The following is a 26,593-nucleotide window of genomic DNA, read 5'->3' as shown; positions in this document are numbered from 1 at the left end:
CATTTTTATGTAAATGAAATCCTATGGCACTTCTGCTTTTCATCTGCTCCTTAGGCATTTGCAGGCGTGTTTCCAGGTCGATGCACCTTCATGTATAATGAATTTAGCCACTAGACATTAACTGACTTTCTATTTTTGCCTGCTTGTGATTTTTTAGTTTTTTGTTATTCCCTTTTTCTAATTTTTAAAAAATGTTTATTTTTGAGAGAGACAGAGATAGAGCATGAATGGGGGAGGGGCAGAGAGAGGGAGACACAGAATCTGAAACAGGCTTCAGGCTCTGTGCTTTCAGCAGGGTTTGAACTCTCAGCCTTGCGAGATCATGACTTGAGCCGAAGTCGGACGCTGAACTGAGCCACTCGGGCGCCCCTGGTTCTTTGTTATTCTAAATACTGCTGCAGAAATTTTTAAGCTGTGTCTTCGCACAACTCTTTCGTATCTTTCCTTGGCTATATATAAAAAGGTCACACTTCTCAAGACCTTTGGGGAAACAATATACGATTAAAATGGTGTGTTTTTTCAGTAGGTGTCATTCTGCATTAGAGTGTTACAGTTTTATCTTTGTTGAGTTGGTAGGCCAGGATGGGATTTGTTAAAAAACTTCAAGGGTTTTTTCTTACATATTTCAAAATTATTGAGAAAGTTATATACTTTTGTATTTTTTCTTATATTTGGCCACTTTTCTGTATTATCCTTTGCCAGATTTTCTATTAGGATGCCAGTCTTTTGTACTGATGTATAATATAATGACGACTTCTGTCTTTTCTTGTTAGGTTTTGTATGTTTTCCCAGAAATTGTCATTTGTCTTTAAATTCTACAAATTTTTGATTGAATTACAGAAATAGAAAATTTCAATGTGGTTAGCTTATCAGGGTTACCGTTACGGTTTCTGGCTGTTAGCATATCTTGAAAGGTTTTCCTGGTGCCGAGATCGGAAATGGTTGTAGACTCACATTTGAGTACCTAAGTTTGGGCTTTTGTTTTTTTACTTTTCAGGTAAAAAAAAAATAAAAATTTTTTTTAACTTTTTTTTTTCAAGTAATCTCTACACCCAAATGGGGCTCGAAATCACATCCCCAAGAGTCACATGCCCCTCCCAGTAAGCCAGGTGCCCCTAACATTTCAGGTTTTTAATCCTGATGTAATCAGGATTAGTGAATTATCAGGGGAAAGAGTGTGACTTTTCTCCCCACAAATGATTAGTCATGAATTTTTAAAACTTTTTATTTATTTTTTTCAATTCGAGATAATTAGCATTCAGTGGTGTTGGTCTCATTGCACGATGTAATGTACAATATGATGACTCAGCAGTTCTATGCATTACTCACCGCTCATTGTGACAAGTGCATTGTTAATCAAACCCCCTCACCCATAAAATAAAAATTATATTTTTAATTATCTGATTATTCAAATTCCATTGTTCAGAATCAGTACTCTTGTACTAAATCCTTGGATTTGGGACTGTTTCTGGACTGTGTTGTATCCTCTTTCTGTATGTTTCATTTGAATAGTCTATCATTATTAAAAATAGCAGGAATTGTATTGGCATTTCATTAGAGTCTTAAATGCCTTTGGTTACTGCATTTTTATATTATTTAGTCCTCCCAGCGAAGAATACTTTGTTTCTCTCTATTTGGTCAAGTTATCTTACTGTCTGTTAATTTTTCCTTCTTAACTGGCTACACACACTTCTTAATAAATTCTTTAAAATATTGTTGTCCATTCTGGGAACGCATGGGTGGCTCAGTCGGTTAAGCATCTGACTTAGGCTCAGGTCATGATCTCACGGTGCATGAGTTCAAGCCCCGCCTTGGGCTCTCTGCTGTCAGCACAGAGCCTGCTTCGGATGCTCTGTCTCTTTCTGTCTCTATTTCAAAAATAAATAAACTTAAAAAAATTTTTATTGTTGTCCATTCTGAATACTTGTCTATACCCACTGTCTGTCCTTTTTCTCCTTTTATTCTTTCTGTCCCCATTCTTATGGGTTCTTTTACCCCCATCACTGAATGACATCACTGCTGTCATTAGAGCAATCACCATCTTTTTGTTGCTGAAGCCCATGGTCAGTTTGGAGCCATGACCTTCCTTAATTTTCCTGGGATGTTTAAAATACTATGTTCTTGAAGACTTTTGTCCCTTGGTTTCCATGACATTTATGTGCTCTTGGCTACCTTCCTGACTGGCCCCTCTCTCCTGGGTCTCTAGGGCCTTCTCATCTTCCTGATCTCTTTTATTTTGGTATGCCCCAGGGCTGAGTATTCAGTCTCTTTTTTTCCCTTAACTACCCAGATTCTTCTAGTGAGTCCATCATCCAGTCTTAGGGAGTAATACTTTCTTTCTGTCTCTGTTCCGTGATGTACAGCTTCTGTCACTTAGTAGATGCTCGGGGATGATGAGTGCCCATACATTTCTTACTGTCCACACCTCACTTGTAAACTCCAAAATTATATGTCTGGTTTCCTACTTTCTCTTACTTCTTAGATCCCACAGAAGTTGCACATATAATAAGTTTATTCCCAAGCTCTTGACCTCATCATATCACTCCTCTGCTCCCTACAAAATCTGGGAGCTGCCTCCCCTTCCCCAGTTTCTCTATATTTCAGTAAATTCTTACCCCTCTTTCCAGTTGCTCAAGGAACAGACTTTAGAGTTTCATTTCCTTCCTCTTCATACTCTACATCCTGTCCATAAGCAAATGCTGTCTGCTTTACTTTCAAGGCATAGAACCCGCTCTCTTTTGAAAACAACTAGTGTTCCTTTAAAGGAAAAAGGGGGGTGGTGTCCCTGGGTGGCTCAGTCTGTTAAGCGTCCGACTTCGGCTCAGGTCATGATCTCACGGTTCCGTGAGTCCGAGCCCCGTGTCGGGCTCTGTGCTGACAACTCAGAGCCTGGAGCCTACTTCGGATTCTGTGTCTCCCTCTCTTTCTGCCCCTGTCCCGCTCACAATCTGTCTCTATCTCTTAAAAATAAATAATAAAACATTAAAAAAAAATGTTTAAACCACCAGTGTTTCTTGGTCCGGCCACTGGCATGTCTCGTCTGCCTGATTGCTCTAGTCTCTAGAATGGTCTTCTGCTTAACCTTGCTCTAGTAGTCTGTGCTTCATGTAACAGCTGGTTACCCTCTCTGAGCATTGTTAAATTATGCCACCTCTCTGCTTAAAACTCATCCCCAAATCCTCATAATGGGCCTAGAAGGCTCTATATGATCTGGCCCTCAACTGTCTTTCAGAATTGTCCACACGTTACCTTCTGCCTTGCTTGCCACACTCTGGCCACCACACCGACCTCTGTGTTCCACGTGCATCTGGAGGATGTTCCTACCTGGGGGTCTTTTCCTTTCTCCCTTGAACTCTCTCCTCTGTGAACATTTTTAACGTTGGCAGTCTTTCAGTTTAGTTAGGTCTTGGAGCAGATGCCATGTGCTTGGCTAGTCCTTCCTGGACCACCACATCTGACCTGTTCCTCTCATCTCCTTGACCCCGCTTTGCTTCATAACCCTCATCACCACCTGATTCTTTGTTTTTGTATGTGTCTTTTGTTTTGTATGTGTTTTGTATTTTGTATGTGTATATGTGTCTCCTGACTAGATTGTGAGCCCTTTGAGACCCCCATCTTTGCTTTTTTTTTTTTTTTAATTTATTTATTTAAAAAAAATTTTTTTTTAACATTTATTTATTTTTGAGACAGAGAGAGACAGAGCATGAACGGGGGAGGGCCAGAGAGAGAGGGAGACACAGAATCCGAAACAGGCTCCAGGCTCCGAGCTGTCAGCACAGAGCCCGACGCGGGGCTCGAACTCACGGACCTCGAGATCATGACCTGAGCTGAAGTCGGACGCCCAACCGACTGAGCCACCCAGGCGACCCTAGAATTTATTTTTAAGCAACCTGGAGCCAACATAGGGCTCGAACTCACAACCCTGAGATCAAAAATAGCGTGTTCTACTGACTGAACCAGCCAGGTGCCCCAAGACCCCAGTCTTTATTTAGTTGGCTCCCTGCTATATTCTTGGGTGTTAAGACAGTTTTTTGTTGCTATTTTAAATGTCACATAATGTGTTTTCCTAGCATTGCTGATATACAGGGAAGCTATTTAGATGACTGTTAATTTTATAACCAGCTAAAGTACTAATCTGCCTCATTTTTTAATTTGAATTGATCTCAGATGGTACTCAAGGTACCATTCTGCAAATAATTTTTGCCTTGGCTCTCCTTCTATTGATTGATATATATACATTTGTATGTATTTACTTTTCTCATACTTCTAGATCAGTACTGAATGACAATATTGATTGTACGATTCTCATGTTTTTTCTCCCTTGAAACCAAATACTTTTTTTCTGATTAAAGTCTGTGCATTTCTGTGTGTGTGTGTGTGTGTGTGTGTGTGTGTGTGTGTGAGAGAGAGAGAGAGAGAGAGAGAGAGAGAGAGAGAAGATGAGCATGAATTAGGAACAGCTATTAAAAATTTTATTAAATGCCTTTTTGGTATCAATCATGCCATGAGGAAATGTTTCTCCCTATGTAGCTACTGGTATGACAAATCATAGTAACATGTTTTCTGCGGTTGAACCATTCCGGCCTTCCAGAAGTGATCCCTACATGGCTCATAGTTTATATGTTTAATGTATTTTTACATGTGGTATGGTAATATAATTTCTGCATAAAAGTGTTTAAATGAGATTGGTTCATACTTTATATTATGAAGGTTTTCTATAGGCTATGCTAGCTTTAAAAATCGAATTGGGAAATTTTCCATCTTTAGTTTATTCATACAGTAAAAAGTTAGTGATCATCTTGTGAATGAAACATATCTTTGATCTCCTTGAGCTCAAAAAAGCTTCCCCAGCCTTCAGAACATTTGTGGTGGTATAATTTTCCGTTCTTTGAGACTGGAATCCTTCTGAGCCAGAAGTCTTTGGGGAAAGGTAGATGATTCTTCAAAATCTGTGAGGTTTTACTATTTCCTTAGCATCCGATGCATGTGGGCGTGTGTGAACGTGTACATGTATTCACATACGTATTTTTGTTTTCTTAGTTGGTTTTATTTATTTATTTATTTAGAGGGTACAAGCTAGGAAGAGGGGCAGAAGGAGAGACAGAGAGACTCTTAAGGAGGCTCTATGCTGAGTGCAGAGCCCAATGCGGGGCTCGATCTCACGACTGTGAGATCATGACCTGAGCCGCCATCAAGAGTTGGACACTTACCTGACTGAGCCATCCAGGTGCCCCCTTAGGTTTTTAAATATTAGTTGTAAGAACTGCTTATTGGAATGTTTTTTAGTAGCCAGGTGTGTGGTAGTTTAAAAAGATGTCCACAATTTCCTTAATACACCTCCCTTTATAAGGTGGAGACAAAGTACTGCCTGATGTACGGGCCGAACTTAGTGAGTCTCTCCTAGTGAGAGCATATGGAAGAAAGGACAGGGTGTCCTTTCTGAGAGCAGGCCGTATAAAAACACTGTAGCTCCTTCTTTCTTTCTTGGATTGCTCACTTTGGGGGAAGCCAGCTGCCATGTCGTGAAGACGCTTGGGTAGCTTTATGAAGAGACTCGTGTGGTGAGGAACTAAGCCTTCCTGCCAGGAACCTGGTGAATGAGCTTAGTGCCAAATCTTCCAGGACCCAGAAAAGCCTTAAGTCTTAGTTGCCATCTTGACCTCAGTCATGAGATAACCCGAGTCAGAACCACCCATCAAAGCTATTCCCTGAATCCTGACTCACAGAAACTGTGAGATAATATTTGTTGTTTTAAGCTATTTCAGTTTTGGGATAATTTGTTATACATCATAGCTAACCAGTACAAAGGGTTTCATTGATTTCTTTTTAATTTCCTGACTTATTTCTTATCAAAGCTTTTTGGCCCATATATTTCTGCCTTTTGAGACATATTAAGATTCTTTTTAGCATGATAAATGATCAATCAAATGTGAAATATTGGAAAAGACCTGTATTATTAATTACATATGCGTAACACTTCTTTTTTGCCTCTTTAATACAAACAAGTTGAGAAGGATTAGTTCAAAATGTGTAACATTCAATTGTCAGTTTCTTCTTATTTCTCGGTTTTTATTTTATGTGTTTCCATACAAAGTAACTTGTGTATTTATTGTTATATATGTTTTTGGATATAAAATTATTTTATCTTTTTTTTTTTTTTTTTTTTTGCTATTTTTGTTAATGTGACATATCCTCTAAGTTGATGTTTTCCTTTATACTTTTAGCAAGCTTTTTGTTTTTCAAACCTTTGTTTTGATTTTAGATTCAGGATGCTGGGTCTTTAACTTCTTGAATCTTAAATATCCACTCCTCTCAATGAATAACTTTTAGATGTTAAAAATAGTACACTTGGAAGTAAAGAAAGAACATGTCAAAATGTATTTAACTCATTGGTAAGAGCACTGGGCGGGTAGGATGCTGAAACTAGCATAAAAGCATTTGTGTCATTTAGTATTTACAGTCACTGAGGAAAGAACGAGATGGCCCATCCAAATAAAATACTGCTAATTATCTCCAGGTCAATGAAGAAGTAACGTTGGGGGTTACGGGACAGAAATCATTTGCATCCCTCACGGACAAAAATATACACGTAATCCTGTAACTGAAGCGGCCCTAATGAATAATTAATATCAAGCAAACTGAAAAGGGCAGTTAAAAAATCCTTGGGTTGGCCCCAGTGTGAGTGAAAGGAAATGGAATCCTTTTTTGACATATTTACAGGAGTTGGGGAAGTTTTCACGACGCACACATGCTAGAAACATAGAGCAGTTTCAGAATGACCTGCCCCCCAAGACCACAAATGGTACCCATTTTAAGTGCACACTTTGAATTTTGACAAATGGCTGCTCATCAGTCAGGAGACGAAGATGTCTGTTACCGAAAAAAGATCCTCAGTCCTGTTTTCTGTCCATGCAATTGGATTTTCTCATCCCGGAGATTCATCCAAATGCAATCTCACGCCATGTTCTTGTCTGGCCGCTGCCTTTCTCTAGCGCGATGTGCTGAAGAGGTAGCCGTCCTATGGGGTATGTTAGCTCATTCTTGCTATTGCTGAGCAGTTTCCATTGTGTTGATGGACCACGATCTGTTGTCCACTCACTGGTGCGTATGTTGGCCTTAGCAAGTGCTTCAGTTCAGTACCTGCAGTGCCTCCATTTATTGAGGGCGTTTTGCTGCCAGCCATGTTTTGTGGTTTTCAGTGTAGGAACCCTTGAGCGCCTTTAACGTTTATTCCTAACCGATTCATGGTCCTTGATGCTACTCTTGTAAATGGAATTTTAAAACCTATCTTCCAGCATGTTTCTGTTGTCATAGATAAATACAGATTTGCGTATTTTGACATCACGCCCCGTATCCCTGCTCGTGTTGCTGTTAACTTTAGTAGGGATGGTCTGTGTAAACAGTTATAGAAGTTCAAGTGTCTCTGAGTAAAGGCAGTGGTGTGGCGTTTGGTTTTTTTTCTTCCCTCCTTAGCTTTCTAGACCGGCTAGGACCTCCAGTATAATGCTGAACAGAAGTCCTATCTTGTTCCAGTGTTAATTAGGAAAAGAGTGTTCCAGATTTCATGGGTAAAAAGTATGACATTTGCTCTTGGTGGTTTTGGGATGCTCTTTATGACATGACGTTTCCTTCTTTTCTCATAGTGTGCTGAGAGTTGAATTGTGAATCTTCTCAGGTGTCAATCCTACATTTATTGAGAAGATGGTATAATATTCCTCCATTTTTCTGTAAATACGGGGCATCACATTGCTTTTCAGGTTTTAAGCCAGTATTTGTATTCCTGAGATAAACACCATTTGGTCATGATTATGTGGTTCACATGTTGCTAGATTAGATTTGTCCCTATTTTTGTTAATAGTTTTTGAGTTTGTGTTTATGAGGATTACAAATTGTATCATAATGTCTTTATTATGTTTTACAAGTGAATAAATTGACCTCATAAAATGTTTTCGAAAGAAATTCATGTAAGACTGGTCTTATCTCTCCCTTGCATGGTCGAAAGAGTTCACCAGAACATCTGGGTTCGACTTTACTTCACGGGAAAGTTTTTCATAACAAATTCATTGAAAAAATAGCTTTACGGCTATTCAGATTTCTATTATTTTTGGTAGGTTTCATTTTCAAAAACTGTGTCCATTTTGTCTGTTTCTGGAAGAACGGCAATGTCCCCCCTTTCGTTCTGATTTCAGTAATTTGGTTATGTCTCCTTTTCTCTCATTGTAGCCAGAAGTTTATCCGTTTTGTTGATCTTTCCGAAGAGTCGGTGTGCATTCTGTTGTCATTTTTGTTGTTTTTGTCTATTTCACATACTTTCCACTCTTCCTTTGATTATTTTTTTTTCTGAGTGGTTTGGCCTTGGTTTATTCCATTTCAAACTCCTTAAAGCTGTGAGGTTAGGTTTTGATTGCTGGCTGTGTCTTGTCTTCTAGTATTTGTATTTATTCAGTACTATGAATTTCCCCCCTGAATACTACTTTCGCTGCATTTCCTGAAGCTTCATGAGTTCTCTTTCGTTTTCACTCAGTTCAGGGTATTATTTTACTTTATCTTGAGGCCTCCTCCGTGATCTGCGGGTTGTTTAGAAGTATGTTGTTTCACCTCCAAATATTTGGGGATTGCCCAGGTATCTTTCTGTTACTGGTTTCTAATTGAGTGACTTCGCGATCTGAGAACACGCTTTTCATGATTTCTTTTCTACAAAATAAGGTGTGTTTTATGGCCCAGAACATAGTTTATGTCAGTAAATGCTCCACGTCAGCCTGAGAAAAGTGTGTGCCCTGGCTCTTTTGGGCACAGTATGTGCCTCTCTTGGTTGGCGGTCCGGGATTTTTATGTAATGTGTATCTTCTCAGGTAAATACACATGTCCGCAACTAAAAACTAAGTAGCCTCCAGTGAGTACTTATACAGCCTCAGTACTCCTGTTCAAAGCAAAAATATGTAAAATAGATCTGCAAACTAGTTGTTGCTGACGGGCAGAGATTATAACAGTCAACTATCAGACTTCTGGACATTTCTTTCAATAGTACTCACTCTAAGTCTTACCTAGGGACTATCAGCTCTGTGCTACTGGTTCTCTTCTCCATCCCTGACACGTATGGAACTAATGGTCCCTTATTTCAAGGACATGTAAAGAATACTCCCTTCATGGGAATTACTAAAGATGATTTCCGCTGTTTGCATGATAGGATAATATATTTTGCCAGTGCCTTCATTTGGTTAAAAATGACTAATAGGTATCTTTAAAGCTCTGCATAGTGTTAAATTTAGCTTTATGATGAAGAGTGGGTAGAATAATTATAACGAATTTATTGAGTTTATATTTGCTCTTGTATTTCAGATATATTGTGGAGTGGCTTCATTCCCTGAAACAGAGAAGATCTAGTCTTTTTTTTTTTTTTCTTCTTCTGTTTACCACTACTTGCTTACTAATCTGACCCCATAATTATTATTTTTTTTTCACTTCTCCAGTTTTCTTCCTTTTTTCTTTGTTCTTAGCTTCCGGTTTGCACATGCTTTGGAGTCGTTGGGGGGGGAAATGAGAAGAGTCACTTTGTTTTCCCTTTATGGAGGTTGCCATTAGGTTGGGTTTTGTGGATTGTTCTTGCTTGTTTTCAATACAATGATGGCTTCCTGTTGCTCCAAGTCTGACCCCACATGTGGATTCTTCTAGAAGTATGCTGGCATTTCAGCCACCTACCAGCGGTCGCTTCCACCCTGAACCTTGAGGGTTTGCGTGATTAATGACTGTGACTTCTCTTTGTGTTCCAGCCTGAAAGAATAGACCCAAGTGCATCTCGACAAGGATACGATGTCCGCTCTGATGTCTGGAGTTTGGGGATCACATTGGTACGTTCGTCATGGTAGACTTAGCATCGAAAGAAAATGTTATCACTCTTCCACCCCTCATAAGAACTGCCTTTCTCCCTCTCCGTCTCTCTCTCTCTCTCTCTCTCTCCTAGTCTTTGACTTTATTTACCTGTTTTTTTCCTCCATGGTCATAATCACAGGGACTATATCTTCTAGTTGTTGAAAAAAAGTATGTGTTTGACTTTAAAAATCAAACCAGAGTTGACAGTTTCCCTCAAGGTTTAGGAAGTGCCTTGGGCTCTTTGGTGTCGCGCTGGGCCCCTTGGCCACATATACGAGGTGTCGGCAACTGCACTAGCAACAGGAACGGGGGAGGGTGGCGCCCCCACGGTCAGCGCAGCGGTGAAGGCACCTGTCTCCTGCCACCTCCAGCGGGAATAGCATGTACTCTGTACAGCATGTGTATTAGGTGTATGTGTTTACACGGACAAGCAGAGTTTCTACTTGGAATCTTCTACTCACCGAACAGAAAAGTCACACGTGAATGAGCTACACGTAATTCAGTTCTTGTGGAACCAGAACAACCGAGGTAACAAACCTAATGAAAGTTCTACCTTCAAACACTGAGAAAGAATAGTAAGAAAGCTACTTAACTTGCAGCTAAGCACAATTAAGCAAATTCTTCTTTCTCACCTGTACCTGTACTGAAATTTTCCTTCTATCTTAAAAGTTATCTGTATTTGCTCATCACTTATCTTTGTTACCAAATGTTGTTTTGAAATCTTAGATTTGTTTTCTTGTGCTTGCTGCTTTATCACGGCTTGGTGGTGTTTTTCTGACCTTGGACAGCTTCTTCTACATGGGCTGTGAATTTCCCATCACTAGATGGAGCTGTGTCCTGTTTGGTAGGCAGCCCCAAACTTTCCCGTTCATTTCCTCCCCTTTATAATGAGGTCCCACGGCCCTCAGCTGAAGAAGCCCTGAGACGCTGTCCTCAGTGCTGCCTCTCAGGTGCCTTCTTCTCTCATGAGCTTGGGGTCACACCCTCACATAACAATCACCTACCAGCATACCTAAAACGGTGCTCATTTAGGCCATGCTGCAGACTTAGACCTATTTTTTCCGAAAAAGCACAATTTCTGGGTTTTCATTATCCTCAGAACAGAGCAAGAGAAAGGGGAGAATTGACCTTTGACCAATTGGGACATAACGTCCGTAAGATCCTTCGGATCTGGTTTGGCATGGTTTAGAGATGCTGTCCTGAGCACCCCGCCATTGGGGTTTTGATCCAGACTTGATTTCTTCTGTTGTGGTAATATCTGGCTGTGGTCAAAACTGTAGTAACCACAGGATGGCTGGAGAACAGAATCGCACATTGCTTCCTTTGAGCTCAGGTTGGGCTTTTGTTGATTGAACCTCTTCCCTTAAAAATGAATATGACCACTGTTCTGGACGTGGCCTTCCATTCAGATAACTATCGACTGTGCAGACTTTGTACCAAGAAAGTTCTAAAACCAACCTTCCGGGATCCTTCACACAAAGGAATCAGAATTGAGGGCTATCCCAGCTCTTATGTGGTGGGGACATGGTCCGGGCTTAAGTTTGGGGTTTCCTTTAGTCCCAGTCCTTGAACTCAGTTGATACGGAATTCTCTGTATTACCTTGATTTCTAAACACCCCTTCCACTTAGCCTTACTAATTGGGAAAATTATATATCTTGTATATCTTGCTTTTCCCTCTGTGTTCTCTTTAGTACGAGTTAGCCACAGGCCGATTTCCTTACCCAAAGTGGAATAGTGTATTCGATCAACTAACACAAGTCGTGAAAGGAGACCCTCCACAGCTGAGTAACTCGGAGGAAAGGGAGTTCTCCCCCAGTTTCATCAACTTTGTCAACTTGTGGTGAGTACGTGATGTCCAAATGCACAACAAACACGTGGTGAGAACAGCCAGTGTTCCTGGCTCCCCGCAGCACTGGGCCTCCATGCCCTAGAGGGGGTGGCCTTCTTCCTGTCGCTCTGCCTCTGTGCCGGAACTCTGGGCCACTTTGGCCACACGGAAGCTTCCAGCGGGCCCGGAGAGCATCGCTCTTGTGTTCTGCTAGTTGGATACTGATTTCTAGTACCCGGTACAAGAAATCCAGCCTCTGCGAGACTGATCATCTTATTCAGATGCGGCTCTAACAGTGCAGTTGTGCTAGGATTGCGGGGAAGCTTTTACAAAGTCAAGAACCTACCAGGTCAGACTGGCATTTCAGGGCTGGCCCTCTGCTCTGACACAGCCTGTGACATAGTCACAGCCTGTGACATTGGGAGAGACCACCCAAAGCTCGGTGGGTCGGCTGAATCCAGGCTGTCTGAAAGCCGCTTCCGGGGAAGGTGTGAACCCGACACCTGGTGTTGTTTGTCCACCTTTTAACAGGTGTGTGTGCATGTGCACACCTGCGTGTGCATAGAACGTAAAAATAAGAACGTGCAGATACGGCAGGAACACAGTCGTGCTTTGTACTGTTTCAGTCTGTATTTTAATGTTTTATTTATTTTTGAGAGGGAGAGAGACAGAGAGAGACAGAATGTGAAGGGCTAGGGGCAGAGAGAGAGGGAGACACAGAATTTGAAGCGGGCTCCAGGCTCTGAGGTGTCAGCACAGAACCCAACACGGGGCTCGAACTCACGAACTGTGAGATCATGACCTGAGCTGAAGTCGGAGGCTTAACTGACTGAGCTGCCCAGGTGCCCCTGTTTCAGTCTGTGTTTTAAATGACACCTGTTTTGTTATCATTTGAATATTTTTGATAATTATTCTGTTTATCCAACATGATTTAAAATTAATGTGTTTCTGGGCAAAAAGCATTCTTGAAAATGCTTTCCTTTTTCTGCGCATTTTTTTCTTGCCAAGAACTCTATCTCCCTCCTCTTTCTAGGCCCTGTAAGACTTACATTTCATGGTCCAGCATTGCCCTCTTTTTGAATAATTAGAAAATATTTGTTAGACTCTAGTTTTTAAGTCCCTTTCATCTTTTATAATGAAATTCTCCTTTTGCAATGGTTTCCCAGGGGGTGATGGATACCTCAGGGTTTTCTAGGTGGAAGAGGACCATTAGCATGACTCAAATTGGCTGCTTTTTCCTTTTTTATTTTTTTTAAGCTTATATATTTATTTTGAGAGAGAGAGAGAGTGAGTTTGTGCAAGTGGGGGAGAGGGGAGAGACAGAGAAAGAGAGAGAATCCCAAGCAGGCTCTGCACGGTTAGCACAGAGCCCAACATGGGGCTCGATCCCACGAACCTGTGAGATCATGACCTGAGCTGAAATCAAGAGTCAGATGCTTAACCAGATGAACCACCCGGGTGCCCCTGCTTCTTCCATTTTTACCAGTTTGCAAACACCTATACAGTTTATATAATTGCATGTGATAATTTTATATATTCCATTTTAATGAAGTAATTTGGTTAAAGTAATCTGTGTGAGTCAAAGAGCATAATTTCTAAAATAATTAAGAGTTGTTTAATCCCTTGATCTCTTTGTTTTATTTTTTAAATTATTTTTTAAATTTTAATTTTTTTTAATGTTTATCTTTGAGACAGAGAGAGACAGAGCATGAACAGGGGAGGGGCAGAGAGAGAGGGAGACACAGAATCTGAAACAGGCTCCAGGCCCTGAGCTGTCAGCACAGAGCCCGATGCGGGGCTCGAACCCACAGACTGTGAGATCATGACCTGAGCCGAAGTCGGACGCTTAACCAACTGAGCCACCCAGGCGCCCCCTTTATTTTTAAAATTTTTTAATGTTTATGCATTTTTGAGAGAGAGAGAGAGAGAGAGGGAGGGGCAGAGAGAGGGAGACAGAATTCGAAGCAGGCTCCAGGCTCCGAGCTGTCAGCACAGAGCCTGACGTGGGGCTCAAACTCACAAACTGTGAGATCATGACTTGAGCCGAAGTCGGACACTCAACCGACAGAGCCACTCAGGAGCCCCTGGTCTGGTCTTTTTTTAAGTATTTATTTATTTATTTTGAGAGCGAAAGTGTGTGTGTGTGCAGGGGAAGGGCAGAGAGAGAGAGAGAGAGAGAGAGAGAGAGAGAGAGAGGGAGAGAGAGAATCCCAAGCAGGCTCCACCCTATCAGCTCAGAGTTTGATGTGGAGCTTGATCCTACGACCCTGGGATCATGACCTGAGCTGAAATCAAGAGTCAGACGCTCAACTGATAGAGCCACCCAGGCGCCTAGTCCCTTGATCTCTTGACTGGTTTTGTTGCATCTGTGTGTAGTACTTGTATATTTTTTTAAATTTCTGTGTCTCTCATTGCCAGTTCTCCCCTGTAGATAATGGTTATAGACATCAGTGTCCCATTGTTTTCCCTGAGTAGGTCCATGGTTCCATCTCATTCCAGATCATCAGGGGCCATAGTTGAAGTACACCTGTTTTTATGACCTGCTCCTATCAGCTCTCTGCATTTGTGCATCCTTCCTTCCACTGTTCCTGGGCATTTTCTGTCCTCGCTAACCTGGATCATTCAGGTTTCTGATTGGTTTCCTCGTAATCCGGTGCCGTTTTGTGCCAAACCATTCTCCTTTTTGTCAGAATTGTATTTTTATTGCTGTACATCTGATCATGTTACTTTTTGTTTAAAACTGCCTAGAGCATGCATTTTTAACAGCGTGCTATCACCCCTAAGGGGGCAGAAATTTATTCTGGAGAGGAAAACCTCTTGGATAGCGTAATGGTCTGCACCCCTCCAAAGGGCTGCTACAGAATGTCTGCAGATTGGCGGAATTGAAATTTCACAGGAAGGTAGGGCAGTAATGAATAAAAGATTAGAGAGTACTGGTCTAGAGGCTTACCCTGGCCCTTAAAATAAAGACTAAATTAACATGGCTTTCAAAACACATTATTATTTAAAAAAAACTTTTTGTTGTTGTTGTTTATTTATTTTGAGGGAAGGAGAGAGAGAGAGAGAGAGAGAGAGAGGGCAAGCGAGAGCATGAGTTGGGGAGGGGAAGAGAGAGGGGGAGGGAAAGAGAGAATTCCAAGTAGGGTTCGAGCTGTCAGCACAGAGCCTGATGAGGGGCCCATACTCACGAACCGTGAGATCATGATCTGAGCCAAGATCAAGAGTTGGACGCTTAACTGACTGAGCCACCCAGGGGCCCCTCAAAACCCATTATGACCTGGACCTGGTTTATGGCCCTGGCCACATTTCTCAGTACTCCCCTAGAACTGTTTTTCTGCCAAACTGATTATAGTAGAGAGAGAATTAAAATAAAAATTATCTTTACTTGAAGAAAACCTTGAGTCCTTAAATTAAAGTACCAGACCAAATTAACTCGGAAGGGTGGGGAAAAAAAATCCATCTAGGGATGTTGTAAGATTTTGTTGTTGTTTTTTGCATTCAGAGAGAAAACTTGACAAGCTTTTGTTGAAAACGCAGGCACACATTAATGTTCACACCAGTGTAGAAAGACATAGAGCAGTACCTGACGAGTGTTACGATGGATGAGACCACTTTAGATTATTAGGGTACATTCGATCCAGGACAGTAATTGCACCAAAACTACTAAAATACTGGTTAAACGTTTCCTGGTATCTTTTAAAATGTAGCAGCATTAGAACAACGCCATGGAGTCCACAGAGTTCTAAAACTACGTGGAATCAGAAATTACGGGAGGTAAGATCTCCAGTAAGGCGTTAATATCCAAAATATGTAAAGAACTCGTACAACTCAACACCAAAAAACTGTAAATAATACCATTAAAAAATGGGCAGAGGACCTGCATAGACATGTTTCCAAAGAAGACATCCAGATGGCTAACAGACACATGAAAAGAAGTCCAGTGTCACTCACTGTCAGGGAAATGCAAATCAAAACCACGATGAGGTATCACCTCATACCTGTCAGAATGGCTAGAATTAAAAAGACTAGAAATATCAAGTGTTGGCAAGGGGGTGGAGAGAAAGGAACCCTCACGCAGTGTTGGTGGGAATGCAAATTGGTGCAGCCATGTGGAAAACAGTATAGATGGTCTTCAAAAAATTAAAAGTAGAAACATCATACAATCCAGTGGTTCTATTACTGGGTATTTAGCCAAAGAAAATGAAAACACGAATTCAGAAATAATGTATGCACCACTGTGTTTACTACAGCATTTTTTTATAATAGCCAAGATAAGGAAGCAGCCTGTGTCCATCCATGGTTGAACAGATAAAGATGTGGGGTAGGGTGGGTGTGCGCATGCCTGAGTGTAATGAAATATTACTCAGCCATAAAAAAAGAAAATCTTGTCATTTGTTACCACATGGATGGAGCTAGAGGATATTATGCTAAACGAAAGGAATCAGAGAAAGATGCCATGATTTCACTTATGCGTGGGATCCAAAAAAACTAAACAAATGAATAAACAAACAGCAGAAACAGACCTGGGAAAACTGAGAATTGATGGTCGCCAGAGGGGAGGAGGGTAGGGGAGGAGTGAAAGGGGTGGAGGGGGGAAGGAGGGCCAGGCTTCCAGTTGTGCGATGAGTAAGTCATGAGGATAAAAGGCACAGCGTGGGGAACGTGGTCAGTGACGTTGCAATGGCGTCGCATGGTGACCAGCGGGAGCACAGCCTGACGCACAGACTTGTTGAATCGCTGTGTCCTACGCCTGAAACTAACGTAACAGTGTGTGTCAACTGTACTTCAGGCGAAGAAAAAGTGACTTCAATAAATTATCGGAGGTAAGGATTCCAAGAGGCTACTGATCAGAAAGACTGGTTGTTCGGCAGAAGCAAGACCAGATCCTTCAAGCCAGGGCCCCAGAATTCCCCAAGAAAAAGTCGAATGCAGTGTGAGTTCAGAAGAAATTCCAACACTCACTCCCAAGCACAAGGAACGAGAATTAGTAGAAACAACTGATAGCAGGGATAGATCCCACGACTTCAGATATTAGGACAATTAGAAGAAGTCTTTTCATACATTTAAAGAAAAATGAAGAAGCTCGGAAATAAAAGCAAGGAACACGAATCTATGAAGAACAAAAGGGAACGTCCAGAGGTAAAAAGCATACATTAAAAATTCAGTGGCTGGAATAAACAGATTAGGTGTGATTGAAGAGAGATGAGTAAACTGAAAAGTGGGTCTGAAGCTGTCAGCAGAACTTTTGGAAGGATGGGAAAGTTTTGTAACCTGCCCTGTCCACTGTGGTGGCCATAGCACTCCAAGTGTGGCCAAGGAGATAAATTTTAAAATTTTATTTCATTGACGTTAATTTGACAAGTGACTAAACCTTATTGGATGCGCGGGGTTTAACTAGTTGGGTTTCACGTGGTAAGTGGGACCAAACTAATGGCAGTAGTAATTCTGAAACAGAAGATCGTCAGTGTTAGTAAGAATTTGGTTAAACGTTTCTACTCAGATGGCATCATGAGTTTATACGTTGGTGCAGCTTTTTGCTACAGCAGTTGACATCGAAAAATCAAAAACCTAAGATTGTGGCAGCTTTACGAAGTAAACATCTGTGTGGATGACCAATGTGATGGAAATGCTCTGGAGGTCTGAAGCCTTGGCCTTGCTCTGCCCAGGACATCACTTCCTGCACGATCAGAGGTCGACAAGTGCTCTTTTCTGGACAGGGATCCACAGGAATTGGGCTCTGCCTAGAAATCAGGATCTGGGGAGTGAAAACATGCCCATGTCAGTCACTGCCTGGGCCACCGCATGCTGCAGGGACACAGAATGGCAAGGGCATAGATGCTGTTCGTGTAACCAGAGGACTGGATCTATAATAATCCTAATATCAGCAGGGGGCTGGAACTTCGAAGAGCCGTTAGGGGACCTTGTTCTGTAGCGGTGGACCCAAAAAGGAGCAGTAGTGGTGAAATGGCTCTATCTAGCTCTAGCTCCTGCTTCGGTTTGTAGTACCGGCTAGGCACTCTGAGATTTGCGAAACAAATGCATGCATAAGCGTGTGCACCGTGCAAGCCAGAATTCCAAAATACATGGAGTCTGATGCTAAAAAAAAAAAAAATCAACTAATAAAACAAAACATGAATTTACTTTAAATCAAGCTGAGCTTATGGACTAGTCCAAAATACAGTTCAAAATAAAACAAGTATATTTAGGCTGTCCGAGGAAATGAGGGTGTAAGTTCGATGAAAACTGAGAAAGAAGTGGGGCTCCTGAGGGGCTCAGTCAGTTAAGCATCCGCCTTTGGCTCAGGTCATGATCTTGCGGTTCCTGAGTTCGAGCCCCGCGTCGGGCTCTGTGCTGACGGCTTGGAGCCTGGAGCCCGCTTCGGATTCTGTGTCTCCCTCTCTCTCTGCCCCTCCCCTGCTTGCGCTCTGCCTCTCTCTCACTCTCTCTCTCTCTCTCTCTCTCAAAAATAAATAAGCCTTAAAAAAATTTTTAGAAAGCTGAGAAAGAAGTGAAACAGAAATGATAAACAGTTGGCTATGAAAACTGATGCAGAGATTCAGAAATGAAAAAAACTTAGCCGTCGATACAAAAGACCGCAGAGTTGATGTACTCTAGGCCGGAAACAACTGGGGATAGAGTTGGGGAAGTTGGCAGATAGGCCACAGGGATTTCCCAACACGACACAGATTCAACTGCGTGAAAGAGTGGTTGAGCACGAGGGGGAACAGAAGGGGAACTGGTAAGATAGATGTAGCGAACATGACAGAACATAATTCTGGAAGTTGGAGAAGCAGTATTGGAGATCATGTGGCGAAGCATTTGAGAGTTGATGTTCTCAGCTTGGAGTCAGAGTCTCTGTGCCGTGTGGGATACACAAAGGTATCTCAGTGTGTGTCTAAATGCCCTGAAGGACGAGTGGAGAACAGTAATGTAGAAGTTAGCAGGAATGTAGACTGTCTGGGAAGGTGTAATCAATTAGACCGACAGCGAACTTGGCGATGAGCCACAGTAATTGCCAGGAAACGAGCCATAGCTCCTTCTTTCCACGGAGGAAAAAGAATTGTTAGCCTTGTCCTAAAGCTTTATACGTCGGCACTCCATTATAATTCAAAATAAGGAGGAAATACAGATTTTTCCAGGAATGGAAAGAGTTAAGAGTTTACCATTCATAGATTGCTTGAAAAGATATACTTGGCCCAGAAGGAGAGTGAACCCAGGAGAAGGGTGTTGCAGGTTGGTTCCCTGGAAGGCAGGCTTTTCTCTCTCACTCTTTTTTTTTAAGTTTATTTATTTTGAAAGTGAGAAAAAGCGTGACTTGGGGAGGAGTAGAGAGAGACGGAGAGAGAGGATCCCAAGCAGTTCTCTGCACTGTCCTCCAGAGCCCGATGTGGGGCTCAAACCCACGAACCGTGAGATCGTGACCTGAGCCGAGGTCAGATGCTTAACCAACTGAGACCACCCAGGAGTCCCAGAAGCCAGGCTTTTGAGGCAGAGATCAGTGTGTGGGAAGCGGATGAGATGGCAGTGACCTTGCCATCAAAAGCTAGAGGAGCAGAGGGAGGTTGGCCTACAGTGCGATCTTAACAAAGACCTCCACAGGCAAGACGTACCACTGGGATGACCCTCCAGGGGTCCTCACGTGCCTCACGTGCAGGTTGGCCTCCAGGTTGGCCTCACGTGCATGAGGGTCTTGATTTCCCTGCCCCTCTGTGCAGCAGTCATGAGCTCAGGCTGCCCCAGGGAGGCTAAGGTGGGTCTCTTCAGCCAAGGTCATCCTGAAGAGGCTGGCCACTGTGGGTTGTCTGCCAGGAGAATCCCTTCATACTGGAACTCGGTGTAGGTATAGTCGCCATAGCACAGCACCACATCCCGCCCAGAAGGTATGGAATATAGAAAACAGCACTGAGTTTGGAAACAGGTGAGGGGGCTCAGTCGGTTAAAGGCCTGACTCTTAGTTTCAGCTCAGGTTATGATCTCACGGTTCATGGGTTCAAAGCCCACGTCAGCCTCCATGCTGATGGTGCGGAGCCTGCTTGGGATTCCCTCTCTAGCCCCTCCCTTGCTCTCTGTCTCTTTCTCAAAATAAATAAAAATCAATTAATTAGAAAAAAGAAATAGATGAACTATGTTGTCAGTATTAATTATCTTTTGCGAGTTAAAAAAAAAAAAAAGAATTTAATTGAGATTGGAGGAGAGGGGTGATTAAGATACATCGTCCCAGACCAATATGGTAAATATAAACAGCATGAAAATACTTCTGGCCACATTAATTAGACAAGGTAGGATTCAAGGCAAAAATATCAGGGCAGAGTGTTTTATTATATCAATATAGTCCTTAGTAAGGCGGTGGTGCTCTCCACGTTTGGACCAAAGGACACAGGATTGAAATACAGAGCGCAAAAATTAAAAAAAAAAAAAAAAAAAAAATCTAAGGATAAATTGGTAAAATTTATATATAGTTTACTTCCCAGACTTCTGGTTTCTCTTAGGTGGTGTCAGTATAAATACTCATGTATGTATTTAGAAAACACGTGCATACACACGATTTTATACACACATTCGTACATTTATTCGTAGTATTCGCAGCTGTGCTGTAATCTGTAATCAGTAGTTAACTTGTTTCTTGTTTTCCACTAATGCTTCTACACTGAATATCCTGAGGACAAATCCTTAGATTATAAATTGTTTCAGTGTGTGTGTGTGTGTGTGTGTGTGTGTGTGTGTACGTACATCTGGCAGGTTGTTCTCTTTGTTCCTTTTGTATCTGAAGGAAAAAAACTGATTTTTTGTGATACTTCACTTGTGAAAAGAAAAGCCCTTGGGTAACTGTGTTTCCGTTTTAATAATGGTATTTTTCTGTTATTTTAGCCTTACGAAGGATGAATCCAAAAGGCCAAAGTATAAAGAACTTCTGGTAAGTATGAGACCTTGGGAATTTTAGTTATTTGTATGAGACCTTGGGAATTTTAGTTATTTCCTTGCCCAAATGCTCTTAGCATGCTCATTCTCTAAGCAAGTAATGGTCTCCTGTGTTCTCAACAAATAGCCTGACCTAATTGAGTATTTTATTATTATGTTTTTAATAATTTTATTTTTTCTAATGTTTATTTTTGAGAGAGAGTATAAGCAGGGGAGGGGCAGACAGAGGGAGAGAGAGGGAGAGAGAGACAGAGAGACAGAGAGACAGAGAGAGAGAGTGAGAATCCTAAGCAGGCTCCCCATTGTCAGCATGGAGCCTGACGCCGGGCTCGAACTCACAAATGCCAGATCATGACCTGAGCCAAAATCAGGAGTCGGATGCGTAACCAATTCCACTACCCAGGTACCCCCACCGCCACCCCCCCACCCCACCATTGAGTGTTTTTTTTTTTTTTTTAATAATGTTTGAAACCAGTATTCGGAAAGAGAAAATTTGAAGTTACATTTTCCTCCTAATTTTTGGCTAGATTCTCATGGAAAATTTTGGCCTTGACATGTCATAAAAATTACCCCCCAGAATTTTAACATTCATTTCAGGAGCCACCTTCCACTGCGTGGCCTGTGTGTGTGTATAACAAAGTTATTATTTTTTTTTAAGTAATTTAAAAAAAATTTTTTAATGTTTTATTTATTTTTGAGACAGAGAGAGACAGAACGTGAGCAGGGGAGGGGCAGAGAGAGGGAGACACAGAATCCGAAGCAGGCTCCAGACTCAGCTGTCAGCACAGAGCCCAACGCGGGGCTTGAACCCACAAACCATGAGCTCATGACCTGAGCCGAAGTCGGACGCTCAACCGACTGAGCCACCAAGCTGCCCCTACAAAATTATTCAAAATTATTCTGTATCAAACTCTCTCAATGCAAATTTACATCATCCAGCAAATTCCCATTTCTTCAAAAGCTCACCCATCCCTGGGACTTGGTTGTTTTAAGCAGCACTGGAATGGCTCCGGTCCTGGCAGTGAACAAAATGCTGTGACCTAATCAATAATGTGGTGGTAGCTGAAGCAAAGACCCCCTTGCCTAGCTGTCCAGGGTGTTAGGTCAAACTTCTGGTCGGTGCCAGCAGGGGCTCCGAAGATACCCAGCCCACGTACTTAGAGAAGCCGTGAAAGAAAAACACTGGTAGAGATGACGTGTGAAGGGGTGGGCTTGTGACGCAGATACGGGGCTGGTGGCTTCGGAGGGGACGGGGGCAGAAGTTCACAGGATGGGATTCTGTCGAGCCTCTTTCAGAGCAGGGTCTGGAGCACTGAGACAGCCTCTTCTCTAAGATCCTTCTGCACATGGGGGATATGGGAGGTTGAAGCTTATGCGTGTGTCCCACGGGGAATGGCAACCCATACTCATGTGGCTCTTCCTGGCTCTCAGACGGTGGCAGGGTCTCCAGCTGTGTTTGGGGCTGAGGAACAGCTCTCCTGCTGTCTGCCTAGCAAATCCTCCCCGGTGTGCAGAGAAGCCTCCTGACCTCACTGCCAGGATGGCTCTTCCAGATCGGGCTCGCCCACACCCGCTAACCCGTCTCTCGGAACGGGCGTGACCGTATTTCACAGCCATTATGTGGTGGGAGCCTTCCGTCCCGTGCTGTATCGAAATTGGGAAAAGCTCAGTGTGGGCTGCCCTACGAACTCTGATCATCTTTTGTTTTTTCTTGCAGAAACATCCCTTTATTTTGATGTATGAAGAACGTACCGTAGAGGTCGCATGCTACGTTTGTAAAATCCTGGATCAAATGCCAGCCACTCCCAGCTCCCCCATGTACGTCGACTGATCTCGCTGCTGCGTCAGACTCTAGGAGAAAGGGCTGAGAGGAGGCAAGACGTAAAGAATTTTCATCCCGTATCACAGTGTTTTTATTGCTTGCCCAGACACCACGTGCAGTGAGATTGGTGTTCGTTTCCATCCTGTCTGTATGCTCCTGTCACCTAGACGTGCATCCCCGTGATACCCGATTGATCACACAGTGTTCGTGCTGGTCAGAGAGACCTCACCCTGCTCTTTTGTGACGGACGTGTCCGTGACATGTGGAAGCCCGTACGATCAATTTATTGACTGTGATCAGATCACATCTTAACTTCATTTCTAGACTCAAAACCTGGAGACGCAGCTACTGGAATGGTGTTTTGTCAGACTTCCAGAAACTGGGAGCGCACGGTGATGGATGTACGACGTCTGGACACAGAGACTCGGGCTTGAGCGAGAAGGGTTTGCACAGCCAACGAGACGCATTGCCTTCTGGAGCTGGGAGACAAAGGAGGAATTTTAATTTTCTCTCTTCACCAAGTGCAATAGATTTACTGATTTGATACTCTGTTGCTTCACCGTCACGGTCGATGTTCGGGGATCGATGTGCTCAGCCAAATTTCCTGTTTGAAATATCACGTTAAATTAGAACGAGTTTCTCTTTACCAAAAACCGTGTTGCGTTCAAAGAGGTGAACCCTGAAATACGGAGACAGGACAGAACGTGTTCTTTTCTCCTTGACTAGTCCTTCTCTTCATCGGGAAGACTCAGGAGTCTGCCACTTGTCACAGAAGGTGCTGCCCCTAAGAATTTTCTTTCTCAAAGTTCGGTGTCCTGCCAACTTGATGTTCCGTCTGCCACAAACCACCAGGACTGAAAGAAGAAAAACGTGCTGAGGGCCAAGTTTACGGGTGTTTCCAATTCTAGCATCCGATCTGGAACAACTTACAGCACCCTGTATTTCCCCTGGGTCCCAAGCCTGATACTTTAGCCATCATAACTCACTCACAGGGAGAAGTAGCTATAGAAGCGATGTGCCTTGACTGATGACGTAGAGATTGCTTATAGGCAGCACGAGACCAAACCTCAGTCGTCTGCCCGCACTGGCCCACATCTTCGGTTTCTGGATCCCTCCCCCTGCCCATGTGGTCTGTTGCCGCTAACTGACTTTTGCTCAGTCCAATATTTTGCCTTTTACCCCCCACCCCTCCATATCAAAACCATTTTTAATCATCCGGGATATTTAGCCCCAAATCCCTCCTGCACTCTAACGTGTAAAAGGCTGAGGAGCGTGGGGCCCCACTGATGTGGTAGGTGATGAGGAAGCATCTTCTAGAGACACATTTGACCAGATGAGGGTCTGTAATGGCAGTCTTTAGAGAAGCTCGTCACCCATGAGAGTCTCTGGCACAGGTCACTGTCGTTTCTTGGAATTGGAATTCTACAAAAAAAAAAAAAAAAAAAAAAAGACAACAACAACAACAACCAAAAACCCACAAAACCCCAAAGCCCAAAACCACCCCTAGAATCTGCTCTCTTTTGCTATGCTGCCTCACTTACCCCTTAGCCGGGTCTTCCCTAGGCTTCGCTCAGGCCTCCCCGGCACCGAGCGTTGGGTTCCGTGTAACAGTTAAGCAGCCCTTGGGACTGGCTCAGGCACACTGGGTAGGAAACGGCCATGGGCCGAGAGGCACACAGTGCCATCCAGGAACCAGGCGGTGGCAGGTGTCGACGTGTCTCCTCCCAGGGTGGCCGTCGCAAACGGTATAGAATGATAGAGGGGAGACGGTGCTGTTTAAGGTTACGTCCCTGTCCATTTTCAGAATTCAGAAATGATTTCTCACTTTGGTCCGCCTGCCCAGTCTCCTTGTTTTTCTCCCCCCGCCCTGGCTCCCCAAACCTTAGACTTCCCAGTGTTCTGAACGGAGGCGTCGTTGCACGTCTTCCTTCGACCGCACCAAGCCATCATCCTCCGTTGCCCCCGGCGACTCAAGAGGAATCTGTTTCTCTGCTGTCAACTTCCCGTCTGGCTCAGCGTAGGGTCACTTTGCCATTAGACACATGGAGATCAAAGCAATTCTGACTGTCCAGGAGCTAATCTGACCGTTCTGTTGTATGGACAACCACATAAAAAGGCAATTTTAGTGTATTAATCATAGATTATTATAAACTATAAACTTAAGGGCAAGGAGTTTATTACAATGTATCTTTATTAAAACAAAAGGGTGTATAGTGTTCACAAACTGTGAAAATAGTGTAAGGACTGTACATTGTGAGCTCTGGTTATTTTTCTCTTGTACCATAGAAAAAAATGTATAAAAATTATCAAAAAGCTAATGTGCAGGGATATTGCCTTATTTGTCTGTAAAAATGGAGCTCAGTAACATAATTGCTTCTTGGAGCTTTGGAATATTTTATCCTGTATTCTTGTTTGAATTCCTCCTCTATTTAAGATATATACATGGAATCGAAGTGTTTATGTAATAGTTCTACCCTTTGCCTGCAGGTCAGTTGTAATAAATCTAGGCTGTGATGATGACTTTGTAATTTGATTTTCTGAAGTCAGACCCTGAGAGGGGAAAAATCAAGTAAATTCCATTAAATTATCTGTGCATTTCACATTGGGACAAATTCCCTTCTTCTGGAAGTGTTTATGGCTCCTTTTTTTTTTTCCCCTCCTCCCTTCTTGTGGTTGCTCTCTCTCTCTCTCCCTCTCTCTCTCTCTCTCTGCTCACTCTTCTTGAAACCACAGAGGTATTCGTGAAGCACCTGTTGAGTGGGTGTGATGCAGTCTCTTTTTCCAGTTTGCTCCTTTGTTGGTTGCCCTCACCTGCCCTGGCTTTCTCGATGCTAAAGGAAAAGGGTACCGTTCTTCAACCTGTGTCACGGTGGAGGTACACAGCTCGTAAGAACCCAGCCTGCCTCACACTGGTGCCGTCGCTGCTGGGTGAGCACCGGATACCAGCTCAGATTGCGGTCACCGCTACTTTAGAGAGAAGGGTGGGGAGGAGGTTTGTGGGCCAAAGGCCTGTGGAGGTCAGACCTGAGAGGTTTATGGGCGGGAGGATAGATGTTGCTGAGCAGAAAGCCGTGGGAGCCTGGAAAGTGGGGGAGGGAAGAACTTCAAAGCTCCAGCGCTGAATGTATCTGTTACATTAGCACCTCTCGGCTATTGGCCAAATCCTGACTCATTGATCATATGCAGATTCAGCGCCTCACTCTTCCCCTGTGCCTGTTTCCTAACCTGATCTGAGCTGCAGGAGGTATCGTTCTGGAACCAGCTGTGGTAGGTGAGTATCAAACGTTCTCCAGGCAATGGCCGTAGATAGCCTCCCCAGCTACGCCTTTGCTGCCAGGGGAAAGAATACCCCGCGGAGCTTCCAGACCCTAGCCGTGCAAGACAATGTCATGGGAAATAGACTGTGAGCAACCTGCCTCTCCTGTATGTGTTCATCTCCTTTGATCCTGACTGTAGCCTTCCAAAGTCAGTTTGTAGTGTCTCGTCTTAGATAGAAGAGAGGAAAGTGAAAGCAAAAACAAGGCTGAGAGAAGTAAACTTGTGGCTCCGGTAGCAGCAGGGAGGGGAGCTGAGACTCAAATCCACGTCTGTGACGTGTACTGTAGGAAATGCTACCTTAATTAAGAAAACAAAAAACTGTCACCCAAGAAGCAGGCCGGAGTTGAGAGGGAGAGGGAACTCCAGCTGGGGTAACTCTGTTCATAAACTTGACCAAGGCCAGCTTCTTTGTCTTGGGGATGAGTTGACCTCAGAGGTTCTGGAGGGGGGTGCCCAGTGGGGCTTAGTGGCCAATACAAAGGCAGCGTCAGGTGTAGCACCCCCGGGATTCAGGACAGAGGCCTTCATATCCCTATCAGCATGATGACATCGTGTGGCAGCCGTTGGTAATGGGGACTTGGCAGGAGAGGAAATTGTGATGGCTTTTAGTTAGTATTAAAGTGCCTTTTCGCTTACTGGTTCCCTCCATGTGTCTTAGCTGCGGGAGGATAGAAACGGGACCCAGAAGGGCTTGGAAGCGTCCTGGAACACTGGCCACCTTGTCTCAGAGGTCCAGAGGTGACTTCGGTCTCCAGCTCTCGACCAGGGCTGGGTGCACCAGTCACATGCATGGCATCTGTACCTATTACTCGGGGTGTGAGGGATGGAGAACCTA

General features: G+C 43.3%; 1 protein-coding gene across 2 annotated transcripts in view; it reads left to right on the top strand.

Annotated features, from left to right (window-relative positions):
- MAP2K4 (mitogen-activated protein kinase kinase 4) overlaps positions 1–25,040 on the top strand; it is a 134,330-nt gene extending 109,290 nt beyond the window's left edge. For both annotated transcript variants that reach the window (XM_053893182.1, XM_053893183.1), the window contains 4 exons: positions 9,771–9,848; positions 11,563–11,711; positions 20,568–20,613; positions 22,336–25,040. In XM_053893182.1, coding sequence (XP_053749157.1) covers positions 9,771–9,848; positions 11,563–11,711; positions 20,568–20,613; positions 22,336–22,449 — 387 coding nt within the window. In that variant the 3' untranslated portion in view covers positions 22,450–25,040. The remainder of the gene's footprint in view (positions 1–9,770; positions 9,849–11,562; positions 11,712–20,567; positions 20,614–22,335) is intronic.
- The last annotated feature ends 1,553 nt before the right edge of the window (positions 25,041–26,593 follow it).

This window comes from Panthera pardus, unplaced genomic scaffold (assembly GCF_024362965.1).
Source record: "Panthera pardus isolate Hobbes unplaced genomic scaffold, ASM2436296v1 HiC_scaffold_3, whole genome shotgun sequence".
Classification (NCBI taxonomy): domain Eukaryota; kingdom Metazoa; phylum Chordata; class Mammalia; order Carnivora; family Felidae; genus Panthera; species Panthera pardus.
This window is presented reverse-complemented; position numbering and strand designations above follow the sequence as displayed.